Source organism: Nanorana parkeri, unplaced genomic scaffold, assembly GCF_000935625.1.
Source record: "Nanorana parkeri isolate BGI_ZX_2015 unplaced genomic scaffold, ASM93562v1 scaffold561, whole genome shotgun sequence".
In the NCBI taxonomy this organism is placed as follows: domain Eukaryota; kingdom Metazoa; phylum Chordata; class Amphibia; order Anura; family Dicroglossidae; genus Nanorana; species Nanorana parkeri.
Window position 1 is genome coordinate 618,066 of NW_017306829.1, and position 21,417 is coordinate 639,482.

The 21,417-nt window shown below is 42.3% G+C and overlaps 2 protein-coding genes across 2 annotated transcripts in view; one reads left to right on the forward strand and one right to left on the reverse strand.

Moving 5' to 3' along the window:
* The window catches only part of AVIL (advillin), a 47,518-nt gene extending 44,943 nt beyond the window's left edge, over window positions 1–2,575 (forward strand). Inside the window, exons 19-20 of the mRNA XM_018562105.1 lie at window positions 2,140–2,180; window positions 2,433–2,575. Coding sequence (XP_018417607.1) covers window positions 2,140–2,180; window positions 2,433–2,544 — 153 coding nt within the window. The 3' untranslated portion in view covers window positions 2,545–2,575. The remainder of the gene's footprint in view (window positions 1–2,139; window positions 2,181–2,432) is intronic.
* A 5,686-nt stretch (window positions 2,576–8,261) lies between these two features.
* Window positions 8,262–17,555, reverse strand: TSFM (Ts translation elongation factor, mitochondrial). The gene is made up of 6 exons (XM_018562108.1): window positions 17,544–17,555; window positions 16,698–16,850; window positions 13,513–13,641; window positions 10,345–10,467; window positions 8,818–8,896; window positions 8,262–8,668 (listed from the first exon to the last, which is right to left on the reverse strand). Exons 1-6 carry the CDS (start codon window positions 17,553–17,555, stop codon window positions 8,262–8,264), a joined length of 903 nt encoding a protein of 300 aa, XP_018417610.1.
* Between the last annotated feature and the right edge of the window lie 3,862 nt (window positions 17,556–21,417).

Below are 21,417 nucleotides of genomic sequence, written 5' to 3' on the forward strand. Positions count from 1 at the left end.
TGTGAGGATTCGCTTCAAATGGTAGCACATTCAGTACACTGCCACTCACTTTTCACTTTGTAAGGGCTTCTTTGCCCACTTTTATTAACGCTCAATTCAAAAGAAAAGTCCATACAGGTGTTCCCTCACAGGGGTTCTCAAACATAAAGAACTGTTTTCTGTCAACAACAGTTTTCAGTCTCACCGACTTCAAGTTGGTCTTTTAACCTAAACGTCCACTGGCCACACAGGTGGAATGCCACATAGGCTGCTGTTTTGCCACACAGGCAGATTGCCACATAGGCTGTTTCTTTGCCACACAGGCTGTCTGCTCCCCAGTCCACCAGACACACAGTCTGGTTCTCGGGTGGGGCCCTTCTCTTATGAGGCTGGGACTTCTTGTAGAGGCCCTAACAAGCCAGCTAGCTTCAGCTGGGCTTGTTACCTTCGGGCCTCCAGCCCTCTCAGCACTTCCCCCTAGAGGAAGAACTTTATTAGTACACCTGAACACAGACATACCCACCTGCCTGCTGCCACAATATATATACTGCCTGGCCAAAACGTTAAAAGCCTGTGGGGCAGTGTTATGATCTGGAGTTGCCAGAGCTGGTCAGGTCTAGGTTCAGCAATGTTATGTCCCCAAAAATGAGGTCCGCTGCCTACCCGAATATACTGAATGACCACGTTTTTCTACCAGTGGCTTTTTTCTTCCCTGATGGCACGGGTATATTTCATGACAATGCCAGGATGCATCGGGCTCATTTTGTGAAAGAGGAGCATGAGACATCATTTTCACTACAGAGTCCATACCCTACCCCTATTGAGAATCTTTGGCATGTGCTGGAGAACACTTTGCACAGTGCTTCGTCTCTCCCATCATCACTACAAGATCTTTGTGAAAAATGAATGCAACTCTAGATGGAAATAAATGTTGCGACATTGCATAAGCTTATTGAAATGATGCCACGGTGAATGCGCCATAATCAAAGTGGTCCAACAAAGGTTTAGAGCAGCGTTTTTCAACCACTGTGCCGCGGCACACTAGTGTGCCGTGAGATATTTTCTGGTGTGCCGTCAATAAATCGTTAATTTCTTTGAATGTATGACTTTTTTTTTTTGCCAGGCACTGTATAAGTTAAGCTATAACTCCAGTCTCGTTTAGAAGAAAATAATTAGATGTGCAGCATTGTGTACAAGTATCCCACCAAGGATGGAACTTTTAGTGTCATATTTAAAGTAGCAGGTTCCATGCAGATCTGTGGGAAAGGCCATGTGCCAACTGCAGCAACAAGGGGATGAGGATTTGGGGGAAAATGGTCTACAAAATGAACGGTTGCCAAGGTTGCACGCAAAAATGTGACGTTACTTACAGTACAATACTGAAAGCAATATTTCCTGACCACACAGGACACCTTCTAGTGTTTAACAATGTCACGCAGAGTTTTCTGGGACAACATTTGAACACTGTAATTTATTGACAGGCTGCATATACAGTAATAATTTACAGTTTCAAATACTCTGTATTACAGAACTGCGGCTAGCTCACACAAAGCAGCAAGTTGACTCTCCTGCAGTGAACCAATCAACCGTGCTGCTCAGGGAGTCAAAGTGCTGTTGCTTGGTTCACTGCGGTGGGAAGTGTGTCAGGCATTGGGAGAACTGCTTTGAGTGAGATAGCCATGGTCTGACTCTCCAAATTGCTGCAGTACACGGTATTTTATCTCTTGCTGCAGCACTTGGTGTAAGAATACTGTAATAGAAGTACAGATTTATTAATGAATATGCAGCCTGGCTGCATTGCAGTCATAAAGCTTGAGGGTTCAATTAGACTATAAGAGAGACAAAAACAAGCCATTAAGAGATGTTAGAAATGCTTCTAAGCATATTGGAACTTGTTTGTACAAGGCAGAATGCAAACTAATCCGAATTAGGGCTGCAGCGAACGAATATTTTCAGTCGATTAGTTGCCTGATTATTTTGTCAACTAATCGATTGGTTGCATTAAAAAAAAAAATCTTTCTCGCCCCCCCCAACCGATTATGGTAATAGTTAGCAACTATTATCATAATCGATTAGTTGCTGAAGCCTTATTCTGAATGTTTCTTTAACGGGATTTCGGATCATCTGAATGGCCAATCAGAAAACTCAGTCTGAAACTAAAACGAAATTCCGAAAGATCTAAATCCGAATAATGAGACAAAACAGCGTTCGGAAACCGAAACTCCAAAGAAAAAATCTGAAACAAATTTATTTTGCTGGCATACATGTCTAGTGTTCCCTATCCTCACATCACGATAGAGAGATGAGTGGCAGGCCGCTGCACTCCATACATCTAAGAGAGGATAGACAATGATCTGAGTACTATCTGCCGCTCACAAGAAAAACTGATACAACCGTAATAAACTGCTGATACTTTTACTTCATTTGTAATTTTCTGTCTTTACATTCCAGGCCTATCTCACAGACGATGACTTTGTTGCTGCATTTGGGATGACTAGGGGACAATTTTCAGCTTTACCTGCATGGAAACAAGTGAACCTGAAAAAGGAGATGGGATTTTTCTAAGACGGTCATCCACATTATGCAACGTTGAAGCCTTGGGAGTTATTGACTAGCAGCACTGAACTAAGCGGTGTGAATCTAAACATACCTCTATGAGCTGCAACAATATTGGTTGTGATACACAAAGCACCATGTAACAATTTACCACACTTTTACGGCAGTGTCTCGGCTCTGGGCTGCTGCTTGACCAGAATTTGGAACTTCCTATCCCCCCAAAGTTCCCAGAATGCTTAGCAATGCTCTACAAGCACTACCTGCAATTTAGATACACATCAAGGGCATTCCCTCCTGCCTTATTATGTGTAATATACAGGAAAGCGTTGCACTTTTATAGCCTGATACTTTTAAGGTTCCGTGATAAATAAAGTTTATTTGCAATGCCTTTTTATTGGGGCAAAACCAATTTATATATGATTTTGTAAATATTGCCATGGTCATTGTATTTTCAGCCGCTGAATAGTTTTAGATATTAAACCAAGTATATAACATTCATACATTAAGTGATATATACTTTTCTAAAAACACACAGAGGGGAATTTATCAAAACTGGAGCAGCTGTAGATGACAACCAATCAGCATCATTTTTTCATTTTAAATCTTAACTGAGCAAACTGAAGAGAGAAGCTTATTGGTTGCCATGCACTGCTGCTCTAGTTTTGATAAATACCCCCCCCCCCCATTGTATCGCTACGTATCACACATGTAAAGACGTAATTCATCATTCATTGCATGAACACATGCTAACTTAACGTTTACGTAAAGCCAAAACTTTTTTTCCATTTTCAAAAGAGATTAGAGGAATTAAAACTGCGATCAGTAGGTTTTGCCATATCTATCTCGTTAGGGAGATTTCCCTTCACTTCCTGCCCTGTAGACTCAACAGGAAGTGAGAGAATATCTTTGCAATGTGGGGAAAATCCCATCTTAAGCGGACCATACACCTATAGATTATCTGCAGATTTTCTGTGGTCAGATGGAAAAAGCGCAACAGATTCCTCCATCTACGCTAAGCTGTGTGGATGGAGGAATCTCCCACCGGGCCAAGCTTCAGTATCCTGCTAGTCAGCACCGCTGGCTGTTAAAATAACTGAACAATCTGATTGGATGCAGGCATTGTTCAGGTATTTTGAGAGCCAGTGGTGCTGACTAGCAAGATACTGCAGCTTGGCCCAGTGGGAGATTCCTCCATCCACACAGTTTAGTGTAGATGGAGGAATCTGTTGCACTTTTTCTATCTGACCATAGAAAATTCTGCAGATAATCTATAGGTGTATGGCCAACTTTAGACAGTTGTCACAGGAACAAGTATCCCTGTTGGAAGATTTCCCTTATTCCTGTTCTGGTGGCAACTCTAAATGATGGATTTGCCCTCACTTTCTTTCCTGGTGACATTAGTAATCAGGACAGTTAGAAAGAGGGAATCTCCCTATAAACAATAAAAACCCCATACTAGTTTTAACCCTTCACCACTCTATCCAAAACTAAAAGCACAACGTTGCCTTCAGTTATACCGTTAAATTGAGGAGGTGTAACTCAATACAGGGTATAAAACCTAGTCTAGTACCTGAACCCTCAGAAAATACTGGTCTGCGCTTCCCCCCACCAATGTCAAGGAGATACTGAGGATTCCCACAGCATCTGGGCAGCCGAGCTGCTTTTTATAAAATTATTTTTGTCTTTTTTTAAAACTGTTTAGCTGTGGCAAGCTATTATAACGTGGTCACGTTAGCCGATATATAAATACTTTGAGCGTAACAGAATCATAGCCTTAAAAAAAAAAAAATGAAATAAAAAAACACATTTACAAAAACAAATTGAATCATCTCATTTGCACTGCTATGTGCAGGATTTGACATCTTTACTGGTAATAGGTTTAGAAGGTAAAGGCAGACATGTCGGCTAAAAGCCTTATTTCCAGGAAGCGTGTGCAGTGATGTGTGAGTGGGACAGAGAACGCCAGGTCTTCCAGCAAAGTAAATGCTGAATTACTGATAAAAATCAATGTTTCGTCATCTTGTAAAAGGAAACAAAACAGAAGCAGTAGATGTAACATTTGCTGTATTATAAGAATAGGAAATACATTGCGAATGGGAAATCCAGATGTCAGACAAATTTGACTAGAGGGAGTGAACATACTGACAAATTTTGGGGCCAGTAAACAGTGGACAGGTCATGTGCCACTTTGTTTTTCTTTTTGTCATGGTTGCGGTTTTCCTATGACAATACAGGTTTGTTATGTGGCCAATTTAGATACAATTAAGATCAACTGAAGCTCTTTCTTTAACACAAACGAAAAAATTAGGAATGCACCGATATATCGCCGCTGAAACATATCGGCCGAAAATGGCACTTTTGGCTAAATGCCGAAAGTGCAATTTTTCTGCCGATACAGCGGTGCATCTCTCCTCCCCGCTGGCCGCTGCTCTGTGTCCCAGCAGGGAGGAGAGAAAGTGTGACAGTCGGCTCAGCGCTATGAGCGGCTGGCGTCTCTCCTCCCACACCCCTCAGACTCCTATCACAGTCCGGCAGAGCGGTGTGTGGGCGGAGACAGCCTGCGCTGTCACAAGAGGCTGAGGTCTCCTCCCCTCACCGCTCCACCCAGTCTCCGGTGACAGCTATCAGAAAGGAGAGCCAGTGCAAACACTCAGTAATTGCTGAGTGTTTGTAGATAAATGAGGACATGGTATGGTTACTATATCCTCAATTATGAATGAATGGGAAGTTAGCTAAATCACCTCCTGTTCATTCATGATTGTGGTTATAGTAAACATACTATCTCCAAGTTATGAATGAACAGGAACACTCAGTATAGAGGATTCCTGTACATTGATAACAGGGGCTGCAGTGATTGATGACTGTGTCCTCAAATCTTTTTCTATTTTAAAAGGGAAATATCAGGGGTCTGTTTAGACCCCCAATATTTCCACAAAGCCCCTAAAAGTAAAGTAAAAAATAAAAATATTTAATAAAAAAATGAAAATAAAATATAAATTTTTTTAAAAAAGTTTATAAAAAATAAAATTAAATATTTGAATATTTTTTAAACATTTTCGGTTTCTGTTTCGGCCTGACATTTTTTTTTTTTAATTTCGGCTTCGTTTTGGTTTTGAAATTTCGATGCACCTCTAGAAAATATTGTATTCATAGAAACTGGATTTAGGCCAGGTTTACACCAAGGTGACACCGTTTTTGCGTCTTTATATGCGTGTTAACAGCATGCGGTTATTCGTGCGATGTGCACATTTGAATGAGTGTTTTAACGCGCATGCATGAAGACGCACGTTTTGATTGGCAGCTCACCATTGTGGGCAATGGAAGAATGCACGTATAAACGCGCAAAAACGCTCCAATGAAGTCTATGGTGCAAAGAAGAACTTTTAACTGCCCAAAGAAGCTCCTGTATCTTTTCAGGCGTTTGGTGTTTTTCTGCTGGCGTCTTTCTGCTCAGGTGTGAACCAGGGCCCCTGAAAATCATGGGATTTCTTGTTTTGGGCAGTTAAAAATTCATGTATTATGAATGCCCTCTGTTTTATAAGGTCTATATATCCCATGATGCCCCAGTTATCACTCACAACCATGATGTGATTATATGTCAAAGCGACAAAAGGGGGGGGGTTAGTAAAGGCAAATTGGTACATTATACATATCATGCTACAGGTTTGCTTTCAGCCACAAGAATGACCATTTTTTCACCTCTGGGTCACAGGAGAAGAAAACTGAAATTAGCCTAAACAGTAATTGACTTTTTTTCATCATTTATGGGACAGCACACTCTAGAGAGGAACCTGCCTACGTGTAAAGGGATTTAAATTGCTCAGTGTGTGTACTGATTGAATCCAGAACACAAATTATACAAAATATAACAATAATTTTAATTAAAAATGATGGCATTCTTATGGTATTATAATACAGAAATGTATCTTATACTTACCATAATTTTCTTGTGTCAGCATACCTATTATGCTGACATGAAGGTGCCAGTAATACGGAAAATTGTTATCTTATATATAAAGTGTGTATGTGTGTAAGCCTTGCAGAAAGAAAGACAGTTACCACAAACTGTAATTTCACTTATGTTGAATACACACCATGCCAGCACATCTGTTTAATAAAATTAATATTTTGAAAAAGGAACCTATCCTGTCATAAGTGCATAAACAAACGAACAATATCAGTCGTGTGCAGGTGTCTCCAGGTGCCTGCACACAGAGTCCCAACTTTTCTCCAATGAAATCCCTGACAATAAATCCAACCACCTGTCACTCAACTGTCCAAAACTTATGTGACCACAGTCTCAGTTTAGAATAACCTCCAACTGAGTCTCATGAAAGTGGGAAAAAAAATTAATGTTATGCAAATCTGTCCTCCTGAGGATACGTTGGGCTCAATGTACAAGCAAAACAAATGGCAAACGCACTCATCAATTTGTAACCAGCTCTAAGCAAGGTGCACATGGAAGGGCTTTATACAGTACAAAAGCAAAACATTTTCCCAGCACACTCGCCAGCCAGTTGCTGTTGGGCTCAATGTACAGTCACCCCTGGAAAGAAGGTATTTGAAGCCATGAAAAAATTACTTCTTAATTGCTGATGTAAAAGAACTTTAACGTGGACACTTGCTGCCCCATGGCGCACCCTGTATTTACAGAGCGCTCAGTATTGCTGGTTAAGTGGCACTGGGCATTATTCAACTCGGAAGACTGAGGACAGCTTGTGGGCAAGAAGAAGAACCGCTGTTTAAAAAATAAAATAAAACCCATTGACCAAGGACTTAGGAAATATTTTTGCCGGAGTTGGGCTTTAAATTAATAAAAAGGATTAATACTAAACATGCCAGCTAAAGAAAATAATGGATGATTTGTGAAACACAACATTCATAGGAAATTATGGACTGGCAAGCAAAAGCATTACGTTTATGTAGAAAGTTGCTAAATAGTTATTAAGAAAAGCATCACATAGTGGATTCTGGTGAAGGGAGTTGGATAAGTTAGTGAAACACAGCTGCTGTATTGAGGGCTGAAGGTCTCATTCACACCTAGGCGTATTGCATATGCGCGACCGTCACGCGTTTCTTTTTACCGCGAGTCGCGGTAAAAAAGTTGTGCGACAAACACGCGTTTCCGAAGGCTACTTGGCTGTGTCCCAATGGAAATGCGCAACAAAACGGCCCAAAGTAGTACATGTACCTTTTCAGGCGTGGGCCGTTTTGTAGCGCGTTAAGGACGGGCAGAAATACGCCAAGGAGGGAACGAGACCATTGAATACAATGGGATTTATATTTTTGAGCGTTTTGTAGAGCGTTCGCCGAGCGTAGAACGCGCTTCAAAACGTTCAGGTGTGAACGAGGGCGAAGGCTATTCAGGGGTAGAAGTGAAGAGTGTTCCCTTACAGTGGTGGCCAGTAGAGGAAGCAGAGGCGGACAGCCCCATACATCAATTATCGGTGGCGAAGGACCCCCTAAAAATGGCTGTCAGTGGAAAAGGGCCCCCCTAACATTGGTGGTCTAGATGTGTAGAGATGAGCTTTATGTATATAATCTTATAAATGATTCTATGTATAATTTGTAATTAGGTATGTAGGCTCCGCTTACTGCTTTACAATACTAAACCCTAGCCAACTCAGAGGGCCACATTATAGTGAAAGATATTTATTTTTCACTGGAAAAAAAATATATACATTACATTGTTCATACTTCCTAGCAGAAGACTATGTTTTGATTCACTACGACGTGGTCTGCACTTCCTCCCCACACTCAAAGCGCACAAAATCCAGCACTTGTACATCGTATGCCTGCAGATACTGTCCTACGGTTTGGCTGGGCTCCAGTAGAAAAGGCTGGGCCAACATCCTGGTTTCTGTCTCTCCAGCAGATTCATCTTCTAGAGAACCCAGGCTCGATGGGCTCATACCCACCACATGTTGGCCAAGTCTACGTCCCAATTCAGTCACGTTGGTTTTGCAGTTATTTGGCTTGCATATAGCCAAGGCTCCATACTTCCCAAATGCCATATTAGCCAAGAAAGGCATGTCTGCAGGTAGGGACCCATGCATGTATGAACCAATAAACATGTTGGAAGGGACGGTGACCCACGCAGCTCTCTTCATTATCATGTTCTCACCCAGTTTTCCTTCAAAACACGAGACAGAAAACAATTGAAAAAAGAAAATGGGCAGAATACAAAATACAAGACAAAGCAGCAAAAATCACAGAACTAGAAAATCAGAACATATTTTGCTGCTCTAACATACAGAAAATACAAATTAAAAAATGTTTTACCAATTGTCAGAGCAAGAAGGTCTTTCAATGATGACTCTTCTGTCTTCATTTGTAAAAAATCTTCACCAGCAAGGAAACCCTATAATAATAATAATAATAATAATAATAATAATGAATGTAAAACTACTCTGTGCATGTTATTAGAAAGTATGATGTAAAAGCAAAGTAAGGAGGCTTATAAACATTTCTTTATAATCTAATAAACTTTTAGTATTGGGCTTTGTTGGATGTTATTCTTTTAATGGGAGAGAAATGCGGGGGCTGCCATTGTGGCCTTTTCATTATGAAAACAGTTGACACACCAACCCTCTTGATTCAATACCTTGAGTCAGTAACCTACAACAGGTATGCAGGTAAGCACTTCTGACTTTACAACAACTTTCCTGATCTGCTTATTTCCTGCTGGGTAGTAACTCAAATACTGAAGCCAGAGGGTCACAATGAGGGCCAGGCACCTAGTATTTCAGGAGGTCTGCAATGACAGCCCCTATAATCGTTTAGGAAAGGTCAATCACAAAGCTGAGCTGGCCTTACCTTCAGTCTTGTGCAGTTGTACAGACTCCTCTCATATACTGAAATTGCTCACTCTGATTTTACTGCACACTGTGAGCGTCTGTGCAATAAAACCTGCAGCAAGTCAGACAGAGCCGGAGTTCTCAGTTGCTCCCCATCGTTACTGTCCATAGCTCATTCCTTTCATTCACTGTATTGCACTCCCTTCAATGATGGTGGCTCATCATTACATATGGGCATTACCTTGGGTGGTCTGCATGCTAATGCAATCTGCCTAGGAACTCCCTTTCCTCCAGAATGCCACTAAACCCTTAAGGAATTTTGGTATTTGCATAACTACTCCAAAGAGCCAGTCCACTGCTTGCAATATGGCTTAGGGCTCTGGAAAGGACTACTGAGGCAGGGTGATGTGATAATTTTAGGAAGTTATGTACAGCACCCTGCTGGAGCCTTCAACCAGTCATGATCTGCCTGAATTACACAGAATAGCACAGGCAACCAGTAATGATGAAATAATAAAAACCATAAAAGGTTTTATTGAAAGTGGAACTCCAGAAAAATAAATATATATTTTTTTTACCTTTGATTGGTTCAGATAAATTAATTCTAATGCTGGATATACTATGTCCAGATGGCTGCTGGGGATGCTAAAAAAAAAAAATCTTAGTTGCGTCATCTCTTTAGGTTGAACTTGGACTTCTGCGAGTTCCAGTGCCTGTACAGTGTGTGCGTGTGTATATATTTATATAATCAATCATATATTATAACAAATGCATTGGCAAACAGCTGAACTGTAAAAAAAACTGATTAAAAACAGTTGCTAGAGCTGAGAGGGGCTTAGTTATGTCACTGGGTCCTGGGTCATACTTATTCTGGGTCAGTGGCTTACAAAGCAGTGAAAGGATAAATGATGACAGCCCCAGAATTTACATCTTCTAACATAAGGTGGCAATAACAGCCCGCATATATCTGTACCTATAAGCTCCCTGTAATGTAAAGTACCTAAGAACTCACCTTCAAGTGTGAGGACTGGTCTCCCTCTGTACTTTGGCAATGCTTTAGTGTTGACACTGCCACCTGCTGGACCAACTGCTGAAACTTCACATTCTTGGCAACAAAGTCCGTTTCACAATTCACCTGAAAAAGTCAATAGCAATTCTTGTAGTTCTCTTAAGTGTGTTAGAACAGATTGTAACGGTAATCAAGCAGGTAACAGCCTGGTTCTTCTGACTGCATGGTTGCTATTTAAATCAAGAAAGAGCATTAGGAAAAGTTATCTTATATGCAAAAAATGTATCTGGTACACAATGTTTAAGATCAATCTTTTGTGTGATCATTGATGAATCAAAATGCCCATCATTGGCAATGTGTGCCTCCACCTTCTCCCACAAGGCCATTATGAATATTCCGCTTTTAATCCCCTAAATATTCCTTAAAGGTGCCCATACACTGCTCGATTCTCGTACGAGAATCGCGGGAAATCCCACGATCGTACGAGAATCGAGCAGTGTGAATGAAGGCGTGCGACCGTTTCTACTGTACGGTCGCACGTCTTTTGTCTAAGAACATTAAAGGTGGAGCAGAGGATTCTTCAGTCAAACCTCCAAAAGATAAAGCACATGGACACTTTTAACTCTCGCACTGTCCCCTTATATATCTTCCGGCCGATGTGATGATGTTACAGGTCCTTCCTCGTCTCATGTGGTGTCAGTGGTCCTTAATGAAGCACAGAATGCTGCTTACGTAATTACGTATAAACATACTGTATTACAGTACTGTAAGCTCAGGCCGCCATGATGATGCACATCCACGGGGAATGTGTCCACAAAAGCCTGGGCTCAGTGGACTGAATGATGATCAGGGCTTCAAAAATTTGAGGGTGTTTCACCAGTCAGTCAAAAATGTCACCAGTCAGCATGACCGGACTATAGCCTTGCAACTTATGTTAACATTTTTTGGGGACAGATAGAGGTTTCTTTTGGAGGTATATAATCACCAGTAGGGGAGGGGGTGTTATTTTTTACTATATAATGAAAAAAGTACCGTAAATTTCGAATACATCCCCCCCGAACCCCCCCCATGTTATGTTATAAAACATCTATTCTCACCCATATTTTTAGTAAAACATAAAAGACGGGGTCACGTCGGGTAAATAGACACCAAACATGTCAAGCCTTAAAATTGCGTGCGCCCGCAATATCGCAAAAAATGACCACACTGAAAATTGGCCATAGGCGACGCTTAAAACGCTTTTACCGCTCATCAGTTTAGTGTTATCAGTAATTAATGGCCCTAGAATTATTGCTCTCACTCCGACATTCGCGGTTATATGTAACATGTGCGGCACAATAGGCGCAATCATTGTTTTCGCATGTAGGCGCACCTGACGCATATCTGCATGTGTATGTGGGGGGCGGAGGACTAAAGAAAATTATTTTTCTTTTTTTAATACTTCTTTATTTCTTTTGATTCTTTAATTTTTATTACTTTTTTTTTTTACACAACTTTATTGCCATCACATGGGGGGGGCTAAGAATTTACATGACAGGTCCTCTTTATGAAGACACCAGGGGTCTCCAAGACCCATAATGTCACCTAGGGACCCCCAGAGAAGCTGATGAAGCAGAGATCTGCTTCATCAGCTTCTGTAGCTGGAGAGTGACACTGAATGCAGGAAGTGATGTAATATACATCACTTTCTGCATTCCGGGACTGAAGAGTAGATCAATGGGAGTTCGTGTACTGATCTCCCTTTGACCTCCTATCACCGAGCCGTGCCGGTCCCGGCCGCATCAGGCACAGCGGATCTCGGTACCGGCAAAGGCAGTGACAGCTGCTGGTAATACAAGCGATCGGGCATCTCGAGGTGCTTGATCGCTTGAATGTAAAGCTCCCGGCCGGCCGTGTAATTACACAGTTGCCCGTCGGGCTCTCGTCATGGACGAGCAGACGAGTGGATTTTTCAAGCCCTGATGATGATAGTCATCATTTAACATGGTAGAGGAGCCCTGCCTAGTGGTGGGTTAAAGGAACTAAGTATTGCAATAAAAGCTTTTATTTTCTTTTAAAAATGGACCTTTACCCCACTAAAAAATTAAATAAACAATTCCTATCAGTATGCAGCTCTGCATGCCGATTTAAAATCATCTTACATGTATTAGTTAAACAAACATGTTTTTCATTTACTTACAAATATAGTTAATCTACTTCATGGTCCACTTCTGGCACAAATGATGTAATGTGCTAAAGCATTGCATCCTGGGAAAGCTACATCAGTAATGCATTGCTGGGAAATCTCATGAGACCTCAGGGAAAAGCATTTTCCTCCCTGAGATGATGTGCATGATCACATGTCCTAGTCACATGTGCCAGAAATCCAGGAAGTGAAAGGAGAGCTAGTAATCTGCCCTTAGTTAACATGGCCACTATCAGAAGACTGGGGAAGAAAAGAGAAATAATGTATGCAAAGAATACAAAGCCTGCAATCATCTATAAGTATGTGTTTGTAGATTGTTATTAATAAACATTTCTAAAGGGGCGTTTGTTGTTATTTTAAAGATATGGGTAAAAGGTCCGTTATAATACATTTTGAGCTATTTCTCTATTTATATTGTGAATGTTGCATAAGTTTTGGGTTAAAACACTAGCCCTCGTTCACACCTGAACGTTTTGTAGCGCGTTCTACGCTCGACGAACGCTCTACAAAATGCTCAAACATCTAAATCCCATTGTATTCAATGGTCTCGTTCCCACCTTGGCGTATTTCAGCCCGTCCCTAACGCGCTACAAAACGGCCCACGCCTGAAACGTTACATGTACTACTTTGGGCCGTTTTTGTTGCGTGTTTTCATTGGGATACAGCCAAGTAGCCCTCGGTAAAAAAAACGCGCGACAGACGCGCATATGCAATACGCCTAGGTGTGAACCAGGGCTTACAAACAGATCCCCTGGAGTACTGCTTTGGGCCAACACATGGCTTCATCTGTCAGCAACCAAACAGAACTAGAACAAGCTATATCTGTAAAAGGCAACTTTTTACAGATATACCATGACTTGGATGAATGAGAACCTTCACAGACATATAACAAGCTATGTAGTTTATATTATGTGTATTAGCACTAGTCAATGTTCTTAATTTCAGAATACACAATACAATGTGCATAAAGCTGGGTATTTACTCACTTCCACCAGCACGGCAGTGTTGCCTTTATGCAGCAATCCTACAAGACCCTCTGCAGTCTTTCTTCCTTGCAATTTGGAGGCTTTACTCCATCCTTCTTTCTGGGCCTGTTCATGCAGCCAGACCTCTGCCTTGGAGAGAAGAGGGAATGGTTAAGCGGGCTGGGCAAACAAAACGTGGAACACACTACACTATAAGCTTAGAGAAAACAATGACTTTTATGAAGTGTGATTCAAATTTCATTGATAGGCAGAGCCAGCTGTCACTCACGCAGCAGGGTGGATCTCAACAGTATTGTCAGGATGCATTACGGCTGCGGCGCTCTCAGTATATCGTGGGCAATAGCTCGCAATATACTGAGCTTTCGATCAAGGGTAGGAGGTTAGTATTTGTCCTCCACTGACACTAAAGAGAACTATGGGGAAAAACACTTACCTCATAGTTCTCTTTTAAGACTAGAACAAAGAGTTTTAAGACTAGAACAAAGAGGGTTATTCACAAAGCTAGCCGAAGGATCAGCCGTAGCTCCGGCTGATCTTTCGGCTAGCTTCGGCCGCCAGAGCCCTTCGGTTCAGTCGAACCGAAGGGCTGCTGTACGGGCTATTCACTATAGCCTGTACAGCTCCCGGAGGCGGCTGAGTGGCTCAGCCGAGCCGAAGGCATATGCTTCGGCCCGACCGAGCCTAAGTGTGGCGAACAGCTGGCCGAAAGCCCCGCATCTGACAGCTGGGCGGTGATCTCACAGCTGGCTCTGCCCAGTTGCAATGACAGATCAGCATCCCCAGGTTACTTAAACAATGACAAAGTGTAATTAAACAATGACAACTTGGCGAAGCCGCCCGTGACGTCACGGCCAGCTCCGGCCAATTGTTATTAATTGGTCGGGACCTGCTAGAAGACTCTACCAGGTCGCTGCCAATAGGAAACAGTTGGGTGGAGGATAGCTGTCACTTTTTTAATCAAATTATTATTTTTTTAAATGTATCATTTATTTACTTTTTTTAACATTTTTTCTTCTTTTTTTCCCCAACTTTTTTCCACTGATTTTCTATTCTGCTCGGTACCACGGAGGTACTGAAGCTAGCTGATGTACGGCTGAAATCAGCTGTACAAGTCTGAAGTGAATAGCCGAACAGCGTTGGGCTCACTTCACTTCGGGTGGATTATTCACTTGGCTGCCTTCGGCAGCTTTGTGAATAACCTGAGTCTTTAATACATCGACTTTGGCCATCTGATTTGCTTATAGGTAGTGCACCAAACTCCAGGCAGATATCAAATACACAAATGAAGCTCTATAGTCACATTAATACAATCAGTTGTGTTGCAGAGCTTGTGTGTTAACAAAGTGTGTGAGAGGAGTAGAGAGCAGTGCGACAGCGAGTGTTTATAATTCACCTTTCCTTTCTGGCCACAGGATGGGGGAGTAACAAGACCTAGTTGTACTACTTACCTGCAGCACACACACAAAAAATAAGGTCTCCTACCCTAGCAGGCAGGGAGGGCTGACACACACACACACACTTATATGCTTGCCTGTAATTAAGCTTTAAATGAGAACTCCAAGAATAATCTAAAAAAAGAAAAGCGAGAGGCAAGTGTAATGTGCTAATTACACTTACCTCCTTTTCTAGATACTGCACCCACCCCACAGCAGCGCCATAGATAAATTAGGGATCGCAGAGGGTACTCTGTGCACTTCTTCCAGATTCAGCGTGCTGATTGGAAGTGAGGGTCAGGCCAAGTAGGGTGAGAACACTGCAGTGAATTCAGTGAAGGGATCACGTGCCGAGATCACCGGGTATTTATGAATCAAAATGAAAGTGTGACCCTTGAACAATTTTTTTTCATTTTGGATAAAGAAGGGAAGACTTACGACATCTGTCAGGTTGTTTTTTTTTTGTGCCCACTGGGGAGACTCACCCCTTTGTTCGGACACTGTCACTGAAAGTGAGGGAAGATCTACACTTTGTCACCACCACAACAGGAAACCTTCCAGTGGGGACACCTGCTGCAGTGAAAACTGTCTACATGAGGATTTACCTTCCTTCAAAAAGATTTCCTCTCACTTCCTATTTTGTCATGAAGTGAAGAACAGCTTCCCAAAGTGAAAGAATACATATTTGGCTTTAGATATCCCAATTTGGCTGCAAAATGCAAATACACTTTTAAAGTATAACACCTATTTTGTATTTGTTACATGTTCCCGTTCACATTGCATAACTTAAATGTTGTGCTAGATGAGATTTTTAAGCAAATAAAAAAGCTGCTATTTTTTTTATGTTAAAAGTGGCTGGGGAGTTGATGTTTACCATAATTAACCCTGTCTGTACTTTGCTGGCAGATCTCATCATTAACCAGGAAAAATTATTCTTAGTGCTCGTTTTCATCTAGGGCAGGGATGTCCAAACTCAGGCCCTCCAGCTGTGGTGAAACTACAAATCCCATGAAGCAGCTCTCTCCGGGAGTCATGTCTGTGGCTGTGAGAATCCTGCAAAGCCTCATGGGATGCAGAGTTCCACCACAGCTGGAGGGCCGCAGTTTGGACATCCCTGATCTAGGGTGGAAAATTAAAAGTTAAACTCGCCTGAACCTTGGAGAAGGCTGACCCTTAGACCGGTCCTTCCAGCCTCTCTCTCTCCCCTTCCGCTCCAGTGGTCTAAGGATCCTAGAGTTATCACATCCAATACACTGTGTAAAAGGACATGAGGACACTGAAGAACATTCTATCGTTGTACCAAAGGAGACAATCTGGAGGGAGCGCTCAAACAGCAAGCCAGCGCCGAGGTTCAGGAGAGAATAACTTTACACCCCAGATCAAAACGAGCACTTAACCCTTGCAGTACATGGGTAGAGTCACTGCAAGAGTTAAGAATAGTTTTTTCCCCAGAGTTTTTCTTTAAGCCGTAGAAGCTGCCTGTAGTACCCTATATATAATCCTGCTGCAAATAAATAACTAGGAAGGGAAGAATGTGTTTACTAATTTTAGGAATGATTTGTGAATAGGAAAGCATAACAAACATATAATGGGGGTTCTCAACTTTGACTGCAAAAGAGGAACTACACTTTAGGTTTGAAGAGGTCAGTTTGCTTTCATTGGGAAGATGTTTAGCTGGGTTTGTTGTCAATGGTGTATAGGCTTTTTTCTTAACTTGCTTTCCCATCCACACCTCCTGAGAGCAGCCATTACCTGCTTTATGTCATTGCTGAACTTGTCCAAGGCTTTCTTACAGTTGGTGAACGAGTAGCCAGTCTTCTTCCTGAGCTTTACCAGAACATTCTTGTCTGCGGCCAGCCTTGTACATGTGTGGAAGAGCCCGGCCGGTTGCCATGAGATGAGCTGCTAGGGGAAGAATTATCACACATGACTCATTTTACCCTTTAGCAGGGAATGGAAGGAAGCAGAAACCCGCGAACACAACACACATAATATAAACGGTAATGATCACCTCGCACACACAATGTCATGACTAACCTTGCAGCGCAGCATCCCTGACACAGCAGTCATGCTTTTCCACGATGAAAGACAGGGTCGCAGACAGATGACGTCCTGCAACTAGCACCAATAGCAATCGCGGAACTAAATTCACCTCCCATCGCTCCCTCGACGGCGCTGACCTCTTCCAATCGTTCTAATAACCAGAAGTGACGTATTAGAGATTTCGATGGGTTGGCCATTTCGATAGAACACCGAAAGCTTTACACAGTCCTTTTCCGGGTCAGGGATCTCTGGCCATCTTGATTGGCTGACGCCGAAATGCGCACTTCACGCATGCGCTTCACGCATGCGCAGACCGGCGTACATGCTTAGATTATGCAGGCACATCTATATGTTGTGTTATAGCACCATTGTAAACTACCATGACATGGACATGCGCAATGCACTCACCATCACTGCACCAACATGTGCAACCCTGATTATGTTTGCACATATAGGGTTTACATCTCATTTACAGGATAAGTGCACTTGGAAATAAAGTGAACTTTATTGCCCCCTTTTCCTGACCTAACCCACCCTCCACAGATGCATACGTACCTTGGTCATCATGGTTCCACTGTTTGTTTACAGTCAGTGGCACAAGTATTCACCTGTGCATTAATGCCCGGCCTATACTGTATACTTCAATGGGCTGAGTCCCAAGGCCAGATCCATAGAAATCCATGGGGCTGTGTCTCAAGGCCAGAGCCATAAAAATCCATGGGACTGTAATGTGCAAAGCTTTGTAAACAAACCATGGAACCACAGCTGTTGGACTAAGGAAAGTATGCATCTGTGAAGGGTTTGCTCCAAAAGAGCCATTCACTGTAACACAGAGCATTCGTGTTGTATTTGTAGAGAGAATTCTGTAATGTCTGGTGGCCATCTCTGAGCAGTCAGATCCGCTCTATGCTGTTCACCATTACAGCAACAGATCACCTTAATAGTCATCTACTGCCTGTTGATAACAATGAACAACAGATCCCTATTACTCTGTTTCCCCGAAAATAAGACCTAGCACCATTTTGGGGAATTGCTAAAATATAAGACCTACCCCGAAAATAAGACCTAGTTGTGACCATTCCCAGGGCCGGTGGTGGCATAAGGGGGAACTTGAAGAGCTGCGGGAGAGAATCAGCGGTGCCAGCGAAGCCGGCTCTAGAGGAAGCGAGGTGGCAGCGGAGGGAGCAGAGCCGCATAAGCCGATGTTTCCTCTATAGCGCCATCTCATGTCACAGGCGGAGTGATACCAAAGGCACTCCGCCTGTGAGGAATCCATAGAGAAAGTGCGCTTCGCTCATTTTGGTTACCAAATTGCTCTTGGAAAGGTATGGCACCCCTGATTGCCCTGATCACCCTATTCTTAACTTTGCCATTTTGGATTATTTAATTTGGATTTGCATTAACTTTGGATTGTTATACTTTAAAAAACATAAAATAAGACCTACCCCAAAAATAAGACCTGGTGTGTTTTTTTGAGCCAAAAAAAATATAAGACAGTGTCTTATTTTTGAGGAAACACGGTATACGTGAGCTGTTCCTGCAGAGGTGTAGGGGGTAGAAGCAGGAGGTCTACAGCACAACTGTCTTTCTGTACAGGAAGGTTTTTGCTCTGAAGATCCTGATGCGATGGAGGAGTGTATGAAAACAAAATGCCGCTGGTTAGTGTCAAGGTAAGGGTAACAGGAAAAGGAAGTGTGAGATGGGGCATTGTTCTTTCCACCGCACTGAAGGCCAATGTGTTATTATAAGTAGGGATGCACAGATACTTTTCGAGTACCAGTGCAGATACTTGGCATTTTCATGAGCACTACCAGGGTTGCAGCGGTTGCAGCTGGGACCTGGCTCTGGCACTCCCCTACTGTCCTGAAATCATTAGTCGATTTATTGTTTTAGAAAAACTGTCACATGACAATAAACAAAAATGTATCAGTACTCATACTTGTAAGTACTTGGCAAGTACCAGTACTCGTACTCGCAAAACTGGTATCTGTGCATCCCTTTATTTATTTTTATAAAAACAAAATCGTACATTAAAACAGAGATGTACTAATCCCAGGAGCTCCGTGTGCTCCTTACAAATGACAGCTGACTCCTTACTTTTGAATTTTTCTCTAGTGTAGTCTTGGAGCTCAAAAGTATCGGTACATGTACTCGTACTTGTACCGAGTATTGTACTTGGTATCTGTGCAACCCTAATTATAAGTATTCATACCTGATACTGCACTGTTAGGAAGAAAAAGATATACAGTATTTGTATGTGTGTGTACGCGCTCTCTCACTACTAGAGTTCTCTGTTAATGAGGAAATGCGATGGCTGTTTTATAGAACTCCAAGATTTTTTTAAAAAGAACCCTTGCAACGGGGCTTCACAAAACACTGCATGGGTTAAGTGCTCGTTTTGGTCTAGGAGCGAAAATAAAGAAGAGGTACCCCATCTTTGGTCCTACAGCGGTCAGTGCTCACCTCTCCCCCTACACTTCTGCAGTGGTATGTCGCTCAGTGTCCTCACATCTAATGGACTGTGACATCATGGGTTCTTAGAGTCCGGGGGGTGTAAGAGGCTGCGGGGACTGCTGTAGCAGCCAGGCAGGACCGAGGATCTGGTGTGTATTTCTTTTTAAAATTTTCACCCCCTAGACAAAATGAGCACTTAACCCGTGCAGTGTGGAGGTAGACCCATTGCAAGGGCTAATTGTTAAAAAAAATCCTGGGGTTCTTTATAGTTAATCGTTGACATTGCAGTGACTGAAGGGTATTTCCTGAAGCAAAATAAATCTATCAAGCATATGTGACATAGCAGTTTGTGGAGTAACCCAAAGCCAATCAAAATTCATCTTCTGTCTTGTTACTAGGAGTTATTGCACACACTGCATGATCATTTCATCTTGCCTATTGCACATGCATCAATTCTACAGAGTAGGTTTCAAAAGAGTCACCTACAGAATGGTGGTTCTGCTACCTGCAGCTTTAAAAACATCAGTAATAGTAATTTTCATTCTTATATGTCTACTATAAATATTTCTGGCTAAAAATTGGTGGGTTTATCTTTAATATTTATGGTTTTCTTCAATAGGAAGCTTTGCTTTACATACAGTAATGCTGCTGCTATCTATTTCCATCTGTTATCTATGTACAACCTCTGCTAACAGTCAGTTTTCAGCTGTTGATAGATGTACATAAACAAGAGACTAGTAACATGATGCAAACCCCAATAATGAGCTTTTTTTTTTGCTTCTTTAACCCTGCAAGGGTTAAGTGCTCGTTTTTGCCTAGGTTCAAAAATAAAGTTATACTCACCCGAACCTCCTAGATGGCCAGCTGTGACAGCACTCCCTCCAGGCTGTCTCCTCCTCCACTGCAGCGATGAAATGTCCCAGCTGTACTCATGTCCTTCACACAGTGTATAGAATGTGAAGACTCTAGGACCTTAGACTGCTGCAGCGGAGGGGGAGAGATGCTGGAAAGACCGATCTAAGAGCAAGCCAGCTCAGAGGATCAGGTAAGTATGGCCTTTTTATTTTTAACCCTAGACAAGCACTTAACCCTTGCAGTGAGGGCAGAGCTGGATTTCCCACAGGGCCAACCAAGGGAGTAGAGGGGCAGCAGGGGTGTGGAATTCCTATCCCCCCGACGCCTGCAATTCCGGGTGCCGAACGGGTAGTTGTTTTCTACATTTAGCCCTGCTTTGGGCAAGCAGAGCTAAATGTACAGCGGGGAAGCAGCCGCTTGTTTTGTACAAGTGATCTCGGCGATGTCACCGAGATCACTTGTATGTAGCCTGCAGGTCTGCCATTCTCCATGGGGGGTTGGTGGGTAAGGGGGCACATTGAGGAACCTGGCCTTAGGGCAGTACAGAGAGTAAATCCGGCCCTGAGTGAGGGGTTAGCCCCACTGCAAGGGTTAAAAAACATTTTAACCAGAGTTCTCCTTTGATCGGATATCATCCCAGTGATTTTTAGCATTATCTGCTCCACATTTTAATGAAGTAGCCACCAACGATAGATACGTGTGTTCCCTTACCTGAGCAGTCTGAAGATATATATTTACATCTACTTACCTACACACGCTATCTTAAGCTTTCCACAGAAAGAAAAAGACCAAGTGGTCCATAGAGTCTGACCCTTTTGGCGTTTTTTTTTTTTTTAATTGTAAACCTTTTTATCGGAGTATTGATCTATGCCACTCCAAACAATAAATGGCTTTGCGCAGTTTCATATGAAATACCATATTTAAGTATGCTGTAGTGCAAGCGGTGACATTATGCACAAATACCAGCTTCTGTCCACTTAGAAAGAGAACACATGACACTCTTACCGTGATACAGTAATTTATTTTTTACTCATTAAAAACATTAAAGTATTTAAATGGACATACATGTCTTCATATTCGGCTCTGTAAAAATAGCTGTACATCTGAACATTATAAAACG

Excerpts from the sequence above, each read along its gene's own strand:
- TSFM (XM_018562108.1), bottom strand. Across the intron at positions 8,897-10,344 it reads ACCAGTCCTCACACTTGAAG|GGTTTCCTTGCTGGTGAAGA; the intron begins GTGAGTTCTTAG and ends TTATTATTATAG. Across the intron at positions 8,669-8,817 it reads CCTTCTTGCTCTGACAATTG|GAAAACTGGGTGAGAACATG; the intron begins GTAAAACATTTT and ends CGTGTTTTGAAG.